Here is a 20,163-nt window from a genome sequence, read left to right as displayed (position 1 = left end):
TAAAAAACACAAAACTATCCCGTTTGCAACAACATGGATGGACCTTGAGAATATGATGTTAAGTGAAATAAGCCAGACAGAGGAAGACAAATACTGCGTGATTTCACTCCTATATGGAAGATAAACCAACAATGGATAAAGTGAACAGATTAGTGGTTACCAGAGGGGAAGGAGGTTTGGAGGTGGGGAAAACGGGTAAAGGGGCACATATGTACAATGACGGATAAAAATTATACTACTTGTTGTGAGCACAATGCAGTCTATAGAGAAACTGATAAATAATTACACAATGAAATTACACAATGTTATAAACCATTATGACCTGATTAAAATAATTTTTTAAAAAAAAGAAAGAATAAAGATCATAAATAAGTAACCCAATGTTACACCTCTAGGCCCAGAAAAACAATAACAAACTAAGCCCAAAGTTAGAAGGAAGGAAATAACAAAGATCAGAGCAGAAATAAAGGAAGCAGAGACTAAAAGAATAGAGAAAAATTAACAGAACTAAGCTGGTTTTTTCAAAAGATAAATAAAATTGACAAATCTTTAGCAAGACTAAGAAAAAAGAAAGAGGGGCCTGTCTGGTGGCGCAGCAGTTAAGTTCTCACGTTCTGCTTCAGTGGCCTGGGGTTCGCTGGTTCGGATCCTGGGTGTGGACCTATGCACTGCTTATCAAGCCATGTTATGGAAGGTGTCCAACATATAAGGTAGAGGAAGATGGGCATGGATGTTACCTCAGGCCAGTCTCCCTCAGCAAAAAGAGGAGGATTGGTGGCACATATTAGCTCAGGGATAATCTTCCTCAAAAAAAATAAAATAAAATTTGTTAAAAAAAAAAGAAAAGTCTCAAAAAATAAAATCAGAAATGAAAGAGGAGACATTACAACTGATAGCACAGAAATGCAAAGGTCCATAAGCAACCACTATGAACAATTATACACCAACAAATTGGATAACTTAGAAGAAATGGATAAATTCCTGGAAACATATAACCTACCAAGAGTGAATCATGAAGAAATAGAAAATGTGAATAGGCCTATAACTAGTAAGGAGATTGAATCAGTACTCAAAAATCTCTCAACAAAGACATGTCCAGGACCAAATGGCTTCACTGGTGAACTCTACCAGACATTTAAGGAGGAATTAATGCCAATCATCAAACTCTTCCAAAAAATTGAAGAGGTGGGAACACTTCCAAACGCATTTTATGAGGGCAGCATCACCCTGATATCAAAGCCGGACAAGGACACAATATGAAAAGAAAATAAACTGCAGGCCAATATCCCTGACAACCATAGATGCAAAAATTATATCAAACAAATTCAAAAGCACATTAAAAGTAGTATACACCATGATCCAAGTGGGATTTACCTCTGGGATGCAAGGATGTTTCACCATATGCAAATCAATCAATGTGATGCCCTACATTAACAGAATGAAGGGCAGAGAATCACTTGATCATCTCAACAGATGAGAAAAAGAATTTGACAAAAGTCAACATCCTTTCATGATAAAAACTCTCAACAAATTAGGTATAGAAGGAATGTACCTCAACATAATAAAAGCCATATACGACAAGCCTACAGCTAACATTATACTCAATATTGAAAAGCTGAAGGCTTTTCCTCTAAGATCTGGAATAAGGCAATAATGCCCACTTTCACCATTTCTATTCAACATTATACTGGAACTCCTAGCCAGAGCAATTAGGCAAGAAAAATAAATAAAAGGTAACCAAATTGGAAAGGAATAAATAAAATTATCTCTGTTCCCAGACGAAAGGAACTTATATGTTGTAAACCCTAAATATACCCCAAAAAATATTAGAACTTATTAGTTCTATTAAAAAATTAATATAGCAAATTAGCCAATTCAGCAAAATTGTAGGATGCAAAATCAACATACAAAAGTCAGTTATGTTTCTATATATTAACAATGAATGGTCTGAAAAGGAAATTAAGAAAATTCCATTTGCAATAGCATCAAAAAGAATAAAATACTTAGAAATAAACTTAACAAAGGAGGCAAAAGACTTGTACACTGAAAACAACAAAAAAGTTGCTGAAAGAGGGGCTGGCCCCCTGGCTGAGTGGTTAAGTTCGCGCGCTCCGCTGCAGGCGGCCCAGTGTTTCATTGGTTCAAATCCTGGGTGCGGACATGGCACTGCTCATCAAGCCACGCTGAGGGCAGCATCACATGCCACACATGCCACAGCTAGAAGGACTCACAACAAAGAATGTACAACTATGTACCGAGGGGCTTTGGGGAGAAAAAGGAAAAAATAAAATATTTTTTAAAAAAAGTTGCTGAAAGAAATTAAAAACAGCAACAAATGGAAAGACAGCTCATTTTCATGGATTGTAAGACATTGCTAAGATGTCAATACTTCCCAAAGCAATCTAAAGATTTAATGCAATTTCTATCAAATTGCAAATGGCTTTTTTTTTCAGAAATAGAAAAATCCATCCTAAAATTCACATGGAATCTCAAGAGATCCTGAATAGCCAAAAATTCTTGAAAAAGAACAAAGTTGAAGGTCTCACACTCTTTGATTTCAAAACTTACTACAAAGCTACAGTAATCAAAACAGTGAGGTACTGATATAAAGATGGACATATAGACCACTGGAAAAGAATAGAGAGCCCAGAAATAAACCCTCATATATATAGTCAAACGATTTTTGACAAGGGTGCCAAGATCATTCAATAAGGAAAGAACAGTCTTTTCAACAAATTGTGCTAGGAAAACTGGATATCCACATGCAAAAGAATGAAGCTGGAACGTTACCTGATACTACACACAAAAATTCACTAAAAATGGATCAAAGACCTAAATGTAAGAGCTAAAACTATAAAACTCTTAGAAGAAAACATAGAGGAAAATCTTAATGACATTGGATTTGGCAATGATTTCTTGGATATGATACCAAAAGCATAGGAAACGAAAGAAAAAATAGATAATTTGAAGATCAAAATTAAAAGTTCTATGCATCAAAGGATACAATCAATAGAGAGAAAAAGCAACCTATAGAACGGGAGAAAATACTTACAGATCATATGTCTAATAAGGGCTCGGTATCTAGAATATATAAAGAATTCTTACAAGTTAACAATTAAAAAAATAACTAATTAAAAGATTGGCAAAGGACTTCAAAGATATACAAATGGCCAACAAACACATGTAAAAATGCTCAATACCACTAATCATTAGGGAAATGCAAATCAAAACCACAATGAGATACCACCTCACATCCATTAGGATGGCTACCATAAAAAAAAAAAAACACATAACAGTACCACCTCCCTCCCAGTTGTATAAAATAATTACAAAGGTTTTAATTATCATGATTAAGGAGGCCCTAGACGAAGGCAAGTCCACCTTCAGGGGGGACTGCTTGCCTTGATGAGGTGTTTATCTGTTCATGTTTTGCATTGCTGGGATAGAAATTAAAAATAAAACTATTCAAGCACAGAGGGAAGGAACAAACAGAAACCAAAAACAGCCATTAGGAGAAATCTGAGAACTCTGGCATCACATCTCTCCTCAAGACCTACGACTGAATTCACACCCTTTCAACTTGTGCTGGCACACTGAGTTTCCTCAGGACAAAGGTTTAGCCCGTTGACCCATAAACTCATACGTAGAGGCATCCAAGCCGTAGGGCCCCCACCATCCTCTCACAGTCTCACTGACACTGTAGTCTGTGACTCCCCCAGTGTTTCACAGGCATTTTATATTTATTGATGTTCCCTCTCCAGATTCATTTCTTTGTGTCTAATAAACTTTAATAAGTGGAAAAAACAGAAAATAATAAATGTTGGCAAGGATGTGAAGAAATTGGAAGCTTTGCATACTGTTGGTGGGAACAAAAAATGGTGCATCTGCTATGGAGAACAGTATGGTTGTTCCTCAAAAAATTAAAAATAGAACTACCGCATGATCTAGAAATTCCACACCTGGGTATACACCCAAAAGAATTGAAAGCAGGATCCTGAAGAGATCTTTGTACACCCATGTTCATAGCAACATTATTCACAATAGTCAAAAGGTAGAAGCAACCCGAGTGCCCACCGACAGATGAATAGATAAATAAAAAGTGCTATATCTACACAATGGAATATTAGCCTTAAAAGGGAAGGAAATCCTGACACATGCTGCAACATTGATGGACCTTGAGGACATTATGCTAAGTGAAATAAGTCAGTCACAAAAGGGCAAACTCTGTATGATTCCACTTGTAAGAGGTACCTAGAGTATGCAATTTCAGAGACAGAAAGTAGAAGGGTGGTTGCAAGGGGCTGGTGAGAGGGAGGAATGGTGAGTTATTTTTTAATGGGTGCAACGTTTCAGTTTGGAAAGATGACAAGAGTCCTGTAAATTAGTTGCACAAAATATGAATGTACTTAACACTACTGAACTATACGCTTAAAAATGGCTAAGATGGTAAATTTGACGATCTGTGCATTTCATCACAATTCTTTAAAAATGACCATCAACATGAACACTGGAGCTCTGATTTGACTGAATAAACAAGATGAATTCCCCAGACTAAAGATAAAAAGTAATAAAATGTTGCGATTTCCCCTGTAGATAAAAGTGACAAATTGAACCACTGAAAGCAATAACTTTCCAAGAGAAAAACCCTACGGAGATGACGCGCTGGAGCTCAGGAGAATTGGGCCCAGCCAGACCCAAGGCAAATACCACACCTTTATTTTTAACAATGCCTTTGGGTCTTGCTCCCCAGAGGCCAAGAGTAGCCCTGCAAATAATCCAAGTGTGAGGCCCACACACCTCTCCTTGGCCCAAGAATCAGGGAATGGAGCCCTGCTCTCTCAGCCTCCTTGCTCACTGGGGCTTCCACCCACAAACTTGCTCCTCATCTTGCTTTCCATGGGGCCCAGGGTTGCGTCTCCAGCTCTAGGCTGCTTGTGAGCTGTCATCCCTCCTTAGCAAGGAGGAGCAACTCAGGAGGAGGCAGGTTCCTCAGGCAGGGTTGGCAGAAATCAGAACAACTAGACAGGTCAGTGCCAATGTGGGGGCAGGAGGCGCTCCTCTCTCAACGCCCCAAAATGTATAAGCCTAAAGATATCTCCTCCTCCTCCACTTCTCAAAGACAAGCAGAACCGGAGACAGGTAGGGGACCTTGGAAACTATCTAGGGACCCAATCTCATCACTTTACAGAGAAGAAAGCAGAGTACAGAATTCATAAAAGTCACACAGGATTAGATTCCTCGACAACCTCTCTCAGCCCTCGCCCTCATTCCCCAGTATGGAAGCCTATTCAGTAATCCCAACCGCTCCTAACGCTTATCCTTGGCAGAGACACCTGAAAATGTTTTCTGGTGCTAAGACAGGCCCAGAAGCAGAGCAGGTGACTACCTACAGTGGCCTAATTTTCACATCACATTGAATGTAAGCAACTTAGCAGGGAAAAAACTAGCGGAAATTAAACTTCAAACTGTTCCTATTACTCTCCAAATTAACATCTTATTTTCGTTGGTGGATATACAAACATTCTGGCATAGATGTTATCCATGTGTACATGCTATCTTATGTTCTGCTTTCAAAGTCTATATCATAGACAAATATCCAGAAGTTTACACATTCTTTCATTTTTAATACCTGTATGGTATTCCATTGCATCAATACATCATAGTTGCAAAGCTATTCTCCTATTATTTCGAACATTTGGTTGTTTCAAATTTTTTTTAATTTAAGAATACTGTTTCAACAAATATCTTTGAACAAATTATCTTCTTTTCCCGTATGATTTGTTTCCTACTGTACCATCTCAAATGTAAAATTCCTACATTTATATAAATTTACTTAATCTCTGTAAACCTCTACAAGTTAGATAATAGGACCTCTCTATAGAGTTTGGGGTAGAATTAACACGCTAACGCTTAAGTACTTAAGACAGCACCTGCTATAGAGTATATATTTATTAATTTATTATTAATAATGACATCTATAGACTTACTTGGAAAGTATGATAGTCTAAATATATTTAAACCTTTCAATTAGAATCTATCTTATACATTCATTTACTTTATCCATTATAATTTTCTTTGAACTAATATTTTGTTTTCTGAGTTGAATTAAAATCCAAATCTCCAATTTCATCATTAGTGGAAATGAAATCACCTTTTCATTGCTTTTTTTTTTTTTTGGTGGTTACTTGTTGATATATCAGTAGTCAATTTACTAATTTTTGTGTGATATTATAGCCTGCAAGTCTGCTCAGCTAACTTTATTTTTAGCAATAACTTCATTTCTTTCAATAGCTTAGTTATAAGATAGACATTCTGCAAAAAGTTATATTTTCATTCCTTTTTTCTTTTCAGATAGTCATCACCAGCACATCCAAAATATTGAATAAGGAATGATAACAGAGAACACCCATATTTTGTTCTCCTTCTTAGGGAAAAAGTTTAATGTTTTCAATAAACATGATGTTGACTCTTATTTTTAAAAACACAGTTTATCGTATTAAGAAAAAACACTCCTAACGTTTTCAGTTTTAATCTATAAGGTTATGATAAATCTATCTGGATGCCTTATCTGGATCTAATTACATTATTTTGATATTTTGCTTGTGATAAACTAGGTTAATGAATTTTCTTGAGTTTAACAGCTAATTCTTTTAATGTGTTGTTTTCTTAGTTTGCAGATATTTTATTTGGGGCACTTGAATCTATGTCTATAAACAACATTGGTCTAAAATATTCCCTTCATTGTCTTTGTTTAGTTTGGGTTTAAAATCACATTTGCCTCTAAAAATTAATTGAATGATAGTAACAGTAATAATAATAGCCAAGTTCACAGCATGCTTACTATGTGCAATGCCCTGTTCTACACACATTATGGGTATTCTCTCACTTAATCCTCACAACAACCCCTTTAAGCAGATATTACTACTTTATCCACTTTACAGATTACTAATATTCAATAATTTCTATGTTTTTTAATTTTCTTATTACTGAATGAATTATGAGTTCTTAGAAAGTCAGAAGATTTTCTTCACTGGAGTCAGATGCCCTTTTAGAAACTATCTAATAACTTAAATTTCTTTCTCAATTAGTATTGGATTCATGTTCTCTAATTTTTTTGCATCTTTGGGGATATTTCATATATTTGTAAGTAGCCATCTATTTTTATTTGATAAGATGTATTAGCCTATAATTGAATTGAATAATTTTCATTCTCACTCGTTTATCAAAATTGATATCATTTATCAATTATTTTTCAAAGAATCAATTATCAGATTTCCACTTAAGCTAATTATTTTTTTCTATGTGCTTTGTTTCTATTTTTAATTTTATTACCTATATTTGGCCAGCATCTTTAATTTGTCGTTTCCCCTTCTAAATTATGTAAGCAGAGTTAATTACAGCTCAATCATTGGAGAAAATTAAACATAAAGACCCCAAAGCCAAAGACAAGCATTGTCTCCACCACTTGGGCTTTCAGAAAACAGGTCGAGTGTTCAAGCCAACACAAACCCCAGAGCCGCGGTGGTCGCCAGAGAGAGATGCAGAACTGCTGTTGACGTCAGAAAACAAGGTCAATCCGTGTGCTGGCCGCCCAAGGATCAGGACAAAAATCAGACCTAAATGAATAGGTGTCTGAGTCCAGGTACGTATGGGTTAGTGCAGTGTTCCCGACAGTGTAGAGCCGGTACCTAGGGGGCTCTGAAAGTTGGCATTAGGTAGTAAAAGGAGACAAACAGCAAGGTGAGAATGAGATTCCCTTTTGACTTCTCTCTCAACCCTTCTGACTACCTCTCAGAGAAATACTCAGATTGGTGCTATTTCCTTAACTCCTCTGCACGACTACATTCTCCTTTTTTAACCAAGAAAAAGTAGGTTTCAAACTCAGAAGTCTCTGTAGGTAATCTCTGTAGGTATCTAGCTAAAATCCAGTAAGTGACACTGCTTTCTTATGTATTGTGATATACAAATTTTTTAATGAATTTCATTAACAAAATTAGTGAATTAAAGAACAGCATTAAGGAAACAATAGGGCAGGCGATACATAAATATGACTGACATTTGGGAGATACTAGGCTGATATAAGAGGCAGGAGGACTATCTCCAAGGTCTCGCCCAGCCTCAAAGACAGAAGGTCCGAAAGGGGAACACTGAGAACAGTTATCCACTTATTCAACAACAGCAAAAAAGGATTGAATATCTCCTATAGTCCAGGCATGGTTCTAGAAACTGGGAATACAGTGATACATAAAAATAAAGTCCCTGCACTCATGAGATCATATTCTAGAAAAACAGAACTATAGATGATTGATAGGTAGGTAGGTAGGTAGGTAGATAGATAGATAGATAGATAGATAGATAGATAGATAGTTGTTCCCACTGCTGAGTAGATAGATGATAGATAAATGGTGCTGAGAATAAAAACAAAGCAAAATGCTGAGAAGACAGAGACAGAAGTACTGGTTGGGGAAACCCTAAACAGAGACAACACTTGAGCAGAAATCAGAATGAAGTAAAGGACTGTGGGAAGAGAATTCCAGGCAGAGGGATAACAATCGCAAAAGTCCTGAGATAGGAACATGCTTGATGTGTCCAGGAACAGTGAGGAGGCCATTGTAGCCAGCCTACCGAAAGTGAGGAGCAACACAAGGAAGTGAGATCAGGAGAGGGCAAAGGTCTGAGTCATGCATAGCCCTGTGGGATCTGGTAAGGACTTTGGGCTTTGTTCAGAGTAAGATGGGAAGCCATTGGAGGATTTTTGAGCTGAGAAGCAACATGATCTGACTTACATTTCTTAATGTTCACTCTGGTTGCTGTGTATAAACAGACTGTTGCAGGGAGACTAGGATAGAAACAGGGAGCCCAGTTAAAAGAGTATTGCAATAAACTTGATGAAAATAATGAGTATTGGAGCCATGAAGGTGCAGTGGACCCAGGGAGCAAGGGGTGCCCTTCTGGATATATTTCAAAGGTAGAGATGACAGGATTTGTCAACATACTGGATGACAGCAGTAAGAAAAAGAGGAATCAAGGATGATGCCAAGGTTTTGGGTTGGGTAATCCAAAGAATCAGATGGAGATGACCGAGGAAGCAGCAGGTTTGAGGAGGAGAAAATCAGCTACCCAGTTTGGGACGAATTGGGCTTAGATGCCTGTTAGACATCCAAATGGATACGGGGAGCAGGCAGTTGGACATAAATAAGCTTGAGGTTCAAGGGAAAAATGTCAAGCTGGAGATAGAAATTTGGAGGTCTTCAGCATTTGGATGGTATTTACAGATTTGGGATTAATGAGACCACTTGAGCACTGAGTGTAAACAGAGAAGAGATGGGGCTTCGTGGGCATCCCAACAGCTGGAGGTCAGAAGAATGAGGAGGAACGGGAAAAGGACACCAAGAGCGAGTAACTAGTGAGGCAGGAGAGATGCCAAACAAAACTGTTTCGAAACCAAGTGAAGAACATGTGTCAAGAAGGAGGGAGTGCCCGACTGTGCCAACCCTGGCCTGTTGGGTTTTGTAAGATGGAGTCTGAGAACTAACCTCAGACGTGGCAATGGTGGCCTTGACAAGGGAAGCTTCAGGGATTGGTGGGGAAGCCTGAAAAGGGGGCTTCATGAGAGAATGGGACAAGGGGAAGTAGAGAATGAGCACTGACCACAGTTTGAGGTCTTTTGTGGAAAGGAGGGGTAGAGAAATGAGCTGACACCTGGAGAGGAATGTGCGTCAGGGGTGGATTTTTAAAACTATAGTAATGATCCAGGAGCTAGGGGAAAGAATCTTTTCCGTTTTAAGTTAGGTTTTCTTAGCTTTAGTGTTCTTAAAATAGGAGTGCTTGGGAAGAGTATTTTCCTAACGAGTGGAAGTAGTAACAAGAAAATTCTCTTCTCCCACATCTCAAGGGAAGGGGGAGGATGGGAAGGAAAAGAGAGGATGGAGTCACCCTGGTTTGAAAGGAGTATTAGTCAAGGAAGGGACAGAACTTCTGTCACTACTCACATCACCACTCCCGCTCACACGTGTTTATCAGTCTCAGAATCTGTGCTGCCACACAAGTCCTCTGTCCCGGTTCAGGAGATCCTCTCCCACCGTGTCCCTGCCCCACCAAACCTGCTCTACATTCTCCAGTCCCAATCCTGGTCACTCAGGACTCCCTGATCCATGCACACAGACGCCCCAAGTTAAAGTTCACCCAGTAGCGCTTCTTCGGTCTTTCTCAGAGAACCAAACCAGTGAAATTGAAAGAGCACTACTTTGAAATCAGCTGACCTGGAATCAAATCCTGATGTCTTCAGGGGAAATTATTCAAACCCTCTCAGTCTCAGTTTACTCATCTGTAAAATAAGGATATTAATGCCTACCTTCTATAGGTTTTTGTGAGGATTAAATTAAACACATGCTCATATATGCACGTGCCTAGCCCTGTATACACTGACAGCAGGAGCTCAATAATTGAGCTAGCTCTCTAGTCTAAGGGCTGTTTCCCAAGTGAAGGTTTTACATTCAACTAGAAGGTTCTTGGGAATGAGAACAATGTCCTTTATTGTCTTCTTATCTCTCACATCACCCAGTACAGCGCCCTTTTACTCAGGAATGACCAAATGAAGATCTCAACCACATTAAATATATTTCCTTTCATTTTTACTTTTCACCAGACTTCTCTCCTCTTAGGCTCCCGTGTTTCTATCTTCGTTTGTCCTTTACCCAAAATTCCTGCCTTTGGATTGCCAAATACTTGAATCCTTAAAGACATCGCATCAATAAAACACTAATTCAAAATGAGCCATTTATTTTCCATACTAAGGCATAGCTCTCAACACAGGCCAAGAACACAACTGGGACCTGCTGCACAGCCAAAATCTCCATTCCTGCTCTACCCTGCACTGTTGCACTGGTAAGTTCCTTTGCTCTGAGCAGGCTCTACCTCAGAAAATTTGTGGCATGGGCAAAATCAGCCTCACAGGACCATTTCCCCCATTTCACTCCCTGCCCAGTTCTCAGGTGGCAATAAACCCACTCCCAGAGCTTTTCCAGACTGATTTCCCCAGTCACCAATCAGTACACTAACTCAGTTCCTTCTTTCTCCCCTCCCTCTTTATGATTTACATTCTCACAGGACCCAAATCCCAACACACTATGTCTTGTGCAGCAGTGAAACATAATTTATATTATATCTAATGAAGCTTCAGCTGAGCTCGCACTGAACTGTTATGAACTCCAACTTAGTGCGGTCCGTATGTTGCCCTGCTGCTGGCTATGTTACTTTGGGCAACGTTACACCTGTAGCTTCTCTTTGTTATCTGCAGGGGTAACTCTTACCCCCCAGAGACAAGTGTCTTCCTGGGTAAGCCCAGACAGAAGGGCTGGCTGAGCTGTCCCAGTCAGCAGACTCTTCTGTCCAGGCTTGCTCTGACCTACTCCATCCCACAGCATCATCATCAGAACCAAGGTAGCCCGAAGTCGGCGACAAGTGGCAGCCAGAGCACCCTGAGCCCTGGCTCTATGTGGGTGGAGGACCAAGGGGAGATAAAATATTGAAGGAGAAGGAGGTTTGTGGGGAAAGAGTATACTTACAAATACTACCCTCTGGTTCTACATGTGTGCCATTGTAGTTCCAGAATTCTGTATAGAAAGGGCCTTCAGGTTGCAATCTTACTGGGAGTAGGAGAAAACTACATTTCTATAGGTCTTTACTTAACACTGAAACAACATCAGTTGCTCAAAGAATGAGAGTATGATGGAAATTTGGGGGGTTAAGACACCCTAAGAAACCCACTCATTGTTGCCACCACTGAGTACCCAGCCATATGTCACAAGGAGTCTCCTTGGAAGGATGGCACATGGGGTTTTGTGGGGTTCTGGATCAGCAGAATTTTGGTGGTGAAATAACTAAAACCTTGACTTTGGGGTCTGTTGGGGCCACAGGACCCCCTGGTTGAAGCTTTTCCTTTGGTAGGTAGAGAGCCTTCCTTTGGGTTTGTACCAAAGGAAAACAGAGATGTGGCCGGATGTGATTTGAGGGATTGTATGAGGGAAGGAGGGAGGCACAGGCACCTCCACCCTCTCTATAGCCTGTGCTTGGTCTGGATCTTCCAGCAGAACCAGTCCACCATGGAGAGAGGAAACCACACAAGCGCCTCTGAGTTCATCCTCCTAGGGCTCTCCAGCCAGAATGAGGAACAGGAGCTGATCTTTGGGCTCTTCCTTGTCATATACCTGGTTGGGGCAGCAGGGAACTTGTTCATCATTCTGGCCCATTGGTTCAGACTCCCACCTCCACACGCCCAGGTACTTCTTCCTCAGCAACCTCCCCCTAGTGGATTTCTGCTTCATCTCCACCACAGTCCCCAAGATGCTTGTGAATATCCAGACACAGACTCAGTCCATTTGCTACAGCGGCTGCCTAGCCCAGATCTACTTCTGCATTTTGCTTGCCAACATGGACAACTTCCTCCTGACAGCAATGGCTTATGACCGCTACGCGGCCATCTGCCACCCCCTGCACTACTCCACCACGATGAGTCTGCAAACCTCTGCCCTGATGCTGGGGAGCTCCTGGCTCATTGCCAACTTCCACTCCCTGCTACACACCCTCCTCATGGCTCGGCTGGAGTTCTGTGCCAGCAATGTCATCCCTTACTTCTTTTGTGACCTTGTTCCCCTGCTTCAGCTCTCCTGTTCCGACACCCACCTCAACCAGCTCATGATTCTGCTGGTGGGGGGCTTGATCGTCCTCATCCCCTTCCTCGGCATTCTAGTCTCCTACAGCTACATTGTGTCTGCTGTGCTCAAGGTCCCATCTGCCCGTGGCAAACAAAAGGCCTTTTCCACCTGTGGTTCCCACCTCACTGTAGTCATCCTTTTCTATGGGACCATCACAGGAATCTACCTGAATCCCTCATCCTCCCACTCAGCTGATAACGATTCGCTGGCTTCAGTGATGTATATGGTGGTCACCCCCATGCTGAATCCCTTCATCTACTGCCTGAGGAACAAGGACATGAAGAGAGCTCTATGGAAACTGTTCAGCGTGAAGGTTTTATCCCGTGGGTTGTGACAGCACAGTTCCCTTCAGGGTCTTTATGCTGGGAAGAGGATGAACCCCAGGGACAGGCTCCACAGAGAGGGCAGGAGGAACACAGACCTCACTCACGTGGGTTGTCACCATAGCCAGGAAATCTTCTCATTGCTCCACAAGTAATTTGCAAGTCTGAAATTTCTTGGCCCCTGTAGACTATCCAGACTACTGAGAGAGGAATAAACTCTCCCCTAAAGATAGAACCACATAAACAGATGCAAATGAGCTTTATCTGCAGATCTTCTGGAGAGGGTTGAAAAGGCTGTGCGTTCCATGTGAAAAAGGTGAATTCACAGGAGTCTGTGACCTGTGCTGATAGCCTATGCCACAAGGATGTCCTCTGAGAGCCCTCACTCACTCCCACAGTTCCTCAAATCCTTACCCCTCATGCATCCCAATTTCCAAACTCTTCTGCACCCCCACTTCCTCAACCATCATCCCCATGTTCTGGATTAAACCTAGCTCTGAGGACAGGTTGAGAGTCCTCCTTGAAGCTGTCCCACTCTTGGCCTTGGATCCTGCTGGGTGGAGTCCCACAGCTCTAGCTACTTGTATCAGAATGCCTGTAGTGACTGTCTCAGCTGAGCACCTAAGCAGACCCCACACTGTCCTGCTTATATGGGTTTTTTTTTTTCCTTAGGAAAGAGATGATAAACAGAGAAGAGAGGCTAGACTTAGAGTTGGTTCTCTAGGTATAAAGAACATAAAGGGAATGGGCCATCATAATCCTTATGAATGTGCTTCTCTACAAGTTGACCTGGAGAAGGAGACAATGGGGAAAAGCCTCACAAAAATGAGTTTACGGCTGGAGAAGTTGTATGTGGCTTCTTGTCCAGTACGGTAGTATCCAAGCTGCAAGGAATGTGGTGGGGCTGAAAAGAGCATCACACAGAAAGTCATAACAACTGGCATCTAGTTCTGGCCCCTCTGATTACCAGCCATTTGACTCCAGTCCATCTGAAATTCGCCATTCTACCAAACACACTGTGCTTTTTTAGTCCTTACTCATGCTGTTCCAGCAGGCCCATCTTGCCCATTTCTATTAAAATTCTAGTTGTCCTTCAAAGTTCAGATAAAATACCATGCCCTTCATGAAGCTACCTCATCTCCCCAGCCAAAAGGAAGTATTTTCTCTCCTCTGGAACTCCATATAGTTCACAGTCCATTACAGCCCTTCTCATACTCTGCTTTGCATGATCCTGTTCACCCCAACTCCACTCCAAACAGGATTGTTGGGTCCTTTTTAAATTTTAAAAAGGTCCTGGCCATCTTAATGAACTCATCCTCAGAATATTCTACCATGGTGCCTGGTTTAAAATAATGACTCAATAAAAGTATGCTGCTATGGATGACGACAACGATGATGATGACAATGACAGCAAACATTGGAGAAAGAGCACTGATGACTTTTCTCTCCATGATTTTGCCTTAATCAATACCTTTTATATCTCCCCATCTCCTCCAAGGAAAAAGAGTTATCAATCTGCTTGGTCAGAGCCCAGGGAGTTCAGTGGTCCGTATTTTATGAAGGGCAGCGTGCCCTAAAGTGTCAGCATCCAGGATGAAGCTCCCTTCCTTCCATCTGGCCCCTGAGTAGTCCTCTTCTATTCATGTGTCTGCATGGAGCCCCCAGTTGGGGTCCAGTCACCCCTCTCTCTCCCTCCACACCATGTCTGAGCATGCAGGTTCTCAATCCAGATTTGGGGCTGAAAGTGGGAAGCAAGGTAGGCCTAAACTATTTTCCAGCTCACCTTTTACCAGTGAGCCCACGATGGAGGTTATTGGGTATAACTCAGACACTAACATAGTAGTACTGTGGCTCACAGTTTGCTATTGTTCCTTGAGCATATTGTTTCCTTGGGAGCCCTCAGGAGTTGGGAAGATTGCCAGGGCCAGATTTAGGCTTCCCTGGGTCTCTGACGTAAAAACAAAATCCATGCCAAACATGTAAAAATGATGTGAAGAAAAGTTGACGTCAATATGGAGAAGAGGTCTTCCTTTAATATTCATTTGCTGTAACGGTGAATAATACAATGGTTTGTCTCCAAAGCAAAAAGAAAAAAAAATGAGCAAGGGCAAAAAAGAGAGGGACAGCAATGAATAAATATGAAGGACCATCAACTTACCTTGTTCATCGGTGGGTTGTAAGGAGACATTCTGGCTCTCAGGCCTCTCTTCCAAGGAAGAGCGTAGGGTAAGGTAATCCTTCTTTCACAACGAACACCTTGTCAGAGCTCCAGTGCTGGCCTGGAGGCTGCTTGCGGAGGGGCAAATGGGCAGGACCATTCTCTGGCTCATCCTGCACACAGGTCAACTATAAAAAGCTCAGAAGCTCAGCCACCCTTACAGATTTTGCAGCATAAACCCAATCCTATGAACACACCAGAATGTTTCTTTCTATTTAAAAAATAAAGTGTTTAAGAAGAAAAAAAGGAGGGAAACAGTTCCATTATCCAAATTTTTTAAATAGCATTATTAAGGGCCACTAGTAAGAAAGTGGAAGTATCTTCAAGAATAATAAAAATCTCCTTCATGGGGGCTGGCCCCGTGGCCGAATGGTTAGGTTCACGTGCTCCGCTGCAGGCGGCCCAGTGTTTCGTTGGTTCGAATCCTGGGTGCGGACATGGCACTGCTCATCAAACCACGCTGAGGCAGCGTCCCACATGCCACAACTAGAAGGACCCACAATGAAGAATATACAACTATGTACTGGGGGGCTTTGGGGAGAAAAAGGAAGAAAAATCTTCATGGCACTTTCCAAGTCCTATAACACTTTCACTCCAATACCTTCTCTGTTCACACTGGCTGTCTTCTCCACACCAGAAGGCTACTGGTACCTCCATTTAACAAATACAACTTGAGCTCGAGGGATGATTATTTATCAGGTACCATTCTAGGCACTGCAGACATATCAGCAAACAAAACAAAGTTTCTGCTTTCCGAGGGCTGCTGTCTGAGGGCAGCAGGAAGGAGAGCAGGAAAAAAAAGAACAAATACACATACAGTATGTCAGAGAGCTGCAAATGCTATAACGAAAAATAAATCCCGGTTAGGAACTAGAGATTGGTAGGGTTGCACTTCAGTCACCAATTGTTGCATAACAAACCACCCAAACTTAGTGGCTTAAAGTAACAGCAATCATTTCTCTCTCACTCTTCTGGGGGTGACTGGGCTGACACGGCAACTCTCCCTCAGGGTCTCTCATGTGGTTGTAGTCAAACGGACTCGAGTTGGAGTCACCTGGAAGGATTCCTCACTCACATGTCTGACAGTTGATGCCAGCTGTCAGTTGACCACAGGTGGGACTGTCGCTGCAATACCTCTGTGTGGCCTATCGATGTGATGTGGGCTTCCTCGCAGCATGGCGGCTCTGTTCCAAGAGCAAGAATCCCAAGTATCGCCCTTTATGACCTAGCCTGAGGGGTAACACAGCATCCCTGCCTTCATGTTTTGTTAGAAGTGAGTCACTAAAGCCAGACAATACTCAAGAAGAGAGGAATTAGACTCTACGTCTTGATGGGAAGAGCATCAAAGAATTTGCAGACATATTTTCTAAAACATCGCAGGTAGTTAGGGAAGGTCTCTCAGAACAGATAGTCGCATGAAGAGAGAGATAAAACTGTGCGAAGATCTTGAGAAAGCAGGTTTTAGGCAAAGAGAACAATAAGAGCCCAGCCCCAAAGTGGGAGCATTCTTGGCATGTTGGCCACCATGCTCCAGGAGGAACTGTTAACTAAGTGAGGACTTTGGCTTTTACTCCAAGAAGGGAAGGCTTTGGAAAGTTCTGAACAGAAAAGTGAAATAATCATATTTGTATTTTTTAAAGATTATCTGCTTCTTATATGGTGAAGAGACTATGGACAGGAAAGAACAGAAGCAGGGAGATTAATTAGAAGGCTACTAAAATAGTCCACGACAGAAGATGGAGGCTCAGATCTGAAAGTTTTGGAGGTAGCGAAAAGCTGCCAGACTCTGCGTTTTGAAAGTAAAGCCAACAGGATTTGCTGTTTGGATGGTTTGGATGTAGGGAAGGAGAGGGAAGGCTCTGAGCCTTTTGGCCTGAAGAACTGGAGGGATGAAGGACCCATTCACTAAGACAAGGTAGAAAGAGGTTTGGAAAGTAGAAAGAGAATAGACAGTTTGGTTTTATATACGATAAGTTTGAGATGATGCCTATTCAAACTTCAAGTAGGTACTTGTTCACATGAGTTAGAATTCAAGGGAGAGATTCACAACCCCCTAGAATCTGGCTTCCTCCCACCATGCTACTGAAATTTTTCTCATCAATGTCACCAATGATGCTCCAAGTTGATAAAGACAAAGCATATTTTTCAATCTTTTTTTTAATTGTGGTAAAATACACTTAACATAAATTTACCATCTTAACCATTTAAAGTGTACAGTTCAGTGATATGAAGTACATTCAAGTTGTTGTGCAATCATCACCATCATCCCTCCGTAGAACTCTTCACTTGGCAAAACTGAAACTTTGTACCCATTAAACAACTCCCCCATTCCCTCTGCTCCCAGCCTCTGGCAATCACCATTCCACTTCCTGTCTCTATGCATATGACTACCCTCTGTATGCCATATAAATGAAGTCATACAGCACTAATCCTTTTATTTCACTTAATACAATGTCTTCAAGGTTCATCCACATGGTAGCATGCATCAAAATTTCCTTCCTTTTCAAGGTTGAATAATACTCCATTGTATGGATGGACCACATTTTCTTTATCCATTCATCCATTGATGGACACTTGGGTTGCTTCTACCTTTTGACTATTGTGAATAAAGCTGCTATGAACATAGGTGTACAACTATGTCTTTTAGTTCCTTTCAATTCTTTTGGATATATACCTAGAAGTGGAATTGCTGGGTCATATGGTAATTATATTTTTAATTTTGGGGGAACCACCAGACTGTTTTCCATAGTAGCTGTACCATTTTACATGCCCATCAACGGTACACAAGGGTTCCAATTTCTCCACATCCAAACTAAGAGATAAGAAACTGATTGAAATCTCTATTAAAGGTCTTCAGTGGAAAGTTGCACGTCTTTGCTATCTATCTCTATTTTAGGATTATACTAATTCCTTTTATCTATTTTGCTGCTACACTCACTAAATTAGGAAAGGAAAAGGAAATGCAAGAATATAATCCATACTGAGTAAGGATCCAATGGTAAGACCCAGTGTCAGTGTTTCCCAGATGAACTGAGTGATCCTGACCATGAAATGGTCCAGCAAAGTTGTAGCAGAGAAATGGCTCTCCCCTTAGATGACTCCTAGAGTAAGCTCCATGTAAACAAAGTAGGTTACGTGGGACAATGGAACATTTTGGGTAGGAGGGTAGCTGGGAAATAGATATTAAAACTAAGAAAAGATAAGTGGAGGGAGAAAGGAAAATTATCTTTGCCATCTATGCATAATAAAGCATACATGCCCTTTGCGATGACCTCTCCCAACACAAAGTGACAGTGGAATCCCCAAATGGCCCTGCACTCACTCTTCCCCTCCCAAGTGTCCTCCCCCTTATCTTCCTTTTCCTTCAACAAATCAAGACATTCCTTTACTTTAGTCAAGCACAAAACAATTACATCTTAAGACATTTTACTAAGAAGCCAAGATAAAATAAGAGAAAACAACACCTCATTCAAAAGAAAGCAAAACTGAAGATATTTTTATTGAATAGAGATTCCAAATCATCTAGAATCCAGTCTAGTCTTCTTGAGCCCAGCCTCTGCATTGGGACTGATTCTCAGTCAGTCATGGAGGCTGTGCTCTTTCCCAGACTCTCCTGTATTATTTCAGTGGTCTCCCCATCAATGCCCTCAACCCCTTCTGAGTTCTCCTCTACAGTTATGCAAAACAAAGAGCTATCAGTTTGCTTAAAAGGATATTGTTAAAGCTAAGTCTTACTGACACAGATTTCAGAACAATTTACAGATATCGTTCTGTTAAAAGAGTTTCTGTTGAATCCTCTGCCACACTCGCCTCTCCCAGCTCCATCACACCTGCTTTGCTGTGCTCTCCATGCCCAGCCCAGCACTTAGTCATGGATAAGCACCACCTCATGTCTATCAGAATTCATGCATTTTCCACAGAGCTGCACTCTTGGGATGCCCCAAGGAAAGAACTTCACCTGCCTCCCCAACTACGAGAACGTGAAAGTGGAGTAGAGCAATGACAACCAAGAAAATTAGGGAGGGGGCACCAGGCAGAGAAGGAGACCTCAGCTAACCACTACAAAGGGCACGGATTCATTGAAGAAATATTTATTAAGCACCTTTAATAAGCTGGCCATTGTGCTGAGTGCTGAGACAGCAGTGAATGGATTTCTACCAAACGAAAAACTCGAAGTCTTTTTCTAGTGAGAGATGAGGATGTAACTATCCTGTATCGTTGAAGAGATTCGTGTGTTACAACGGCTCCCAGCTGAAAGCAGTAAAACAGCGCTTTGCTAGGAAGATCTTTCCTGGCTGCTTATCTCCACAGCCATCTCCGATCTGCTTTGGGCTCGTGGGGACGACTTCAGGTTGTGTTCACAGTGTTCCACAAGGTAGAGCAATCGTCCTCGAAATTTAGGTGCATTACTATCAGCTGAGGAGTTGGGTAAAATGCAGATTCCTAAGTCGCGGTGGAAAACTGCTCCATCCCCAAATACATGCTCAACAAGTTCCCCAGGTGATTTTGACGTAAGCGGTCTTCAGGTAACACTCTGAGAATCTCTGTTGAAAAGCATTGTTACAAGATATAATGAAGCATATTAAAAATTTTAAGAGTTTATTTAAGCAAAAACTGATTCCACTCAGGCAGCATCAAACCGGAAAAAACCAGAAGTGGTGCTCCACCCACAGGAGGTAGGGGCAAGACCTTTATAGAGAAGACACGGAGGCAAAGCAAGGGAATTATCTGGCTGCAGCTTAAGGATGCCTCATGAGAAAGCCTAGTTGGCTGTTTGTGGTGGGCTGTCCCTAAGTTTCAATTTCTTAACCTTGAGGCATTTACAAGCTTACGTTTTGGTTTGCTTACATAGGCTACCAAGGTATCAGAACCACCTCAACCTAATGGTCTCCCTCTTTAATTAATC

The 20,163-nt window shown here is 41.4% G+C and overlaps 1 protein-coding gene across 1 annotated transcript; it reads left to right on the top strand.

Annotated features, from left to right (window-relative positions):
• Positions 1-12,104: 12,104 nt before the first annotated feature.
• Positions 12,105-13,050, top strand: LOC124242233 (olfactory receptor 1F12-like). The gene is given in 2 exon segments (XM_046667048.1): positions 12,105-12,248; positions 12,250-13,050. Coding segments are annotated over 2 exon segments (945 nt in total).
• The last annotated feature ends 7,113 nt before the right edge of the window (positions 13,051-20,163 follow it).

This window comes from Equus quagga, chromosome 7 (assembly GCF_021613505.1).
Source record: "Equus quagga isolate Etosha38 chromosome 7, UCLA_HA_Equagga_1.0, whole genome shotgun sequence".
Taxonomy (NCBI): domain Eukaryota; kingdom Metazoa; phylum Chordata; class Mammalia; order Perissodactyla; family Equidae; genus Equus; species Equus quagga.
The sequence above is the reverse complement of the archived record's forward strand: the minus strand, read 5'-3'. Positions and strand labels throughout refer to the sequence as shown.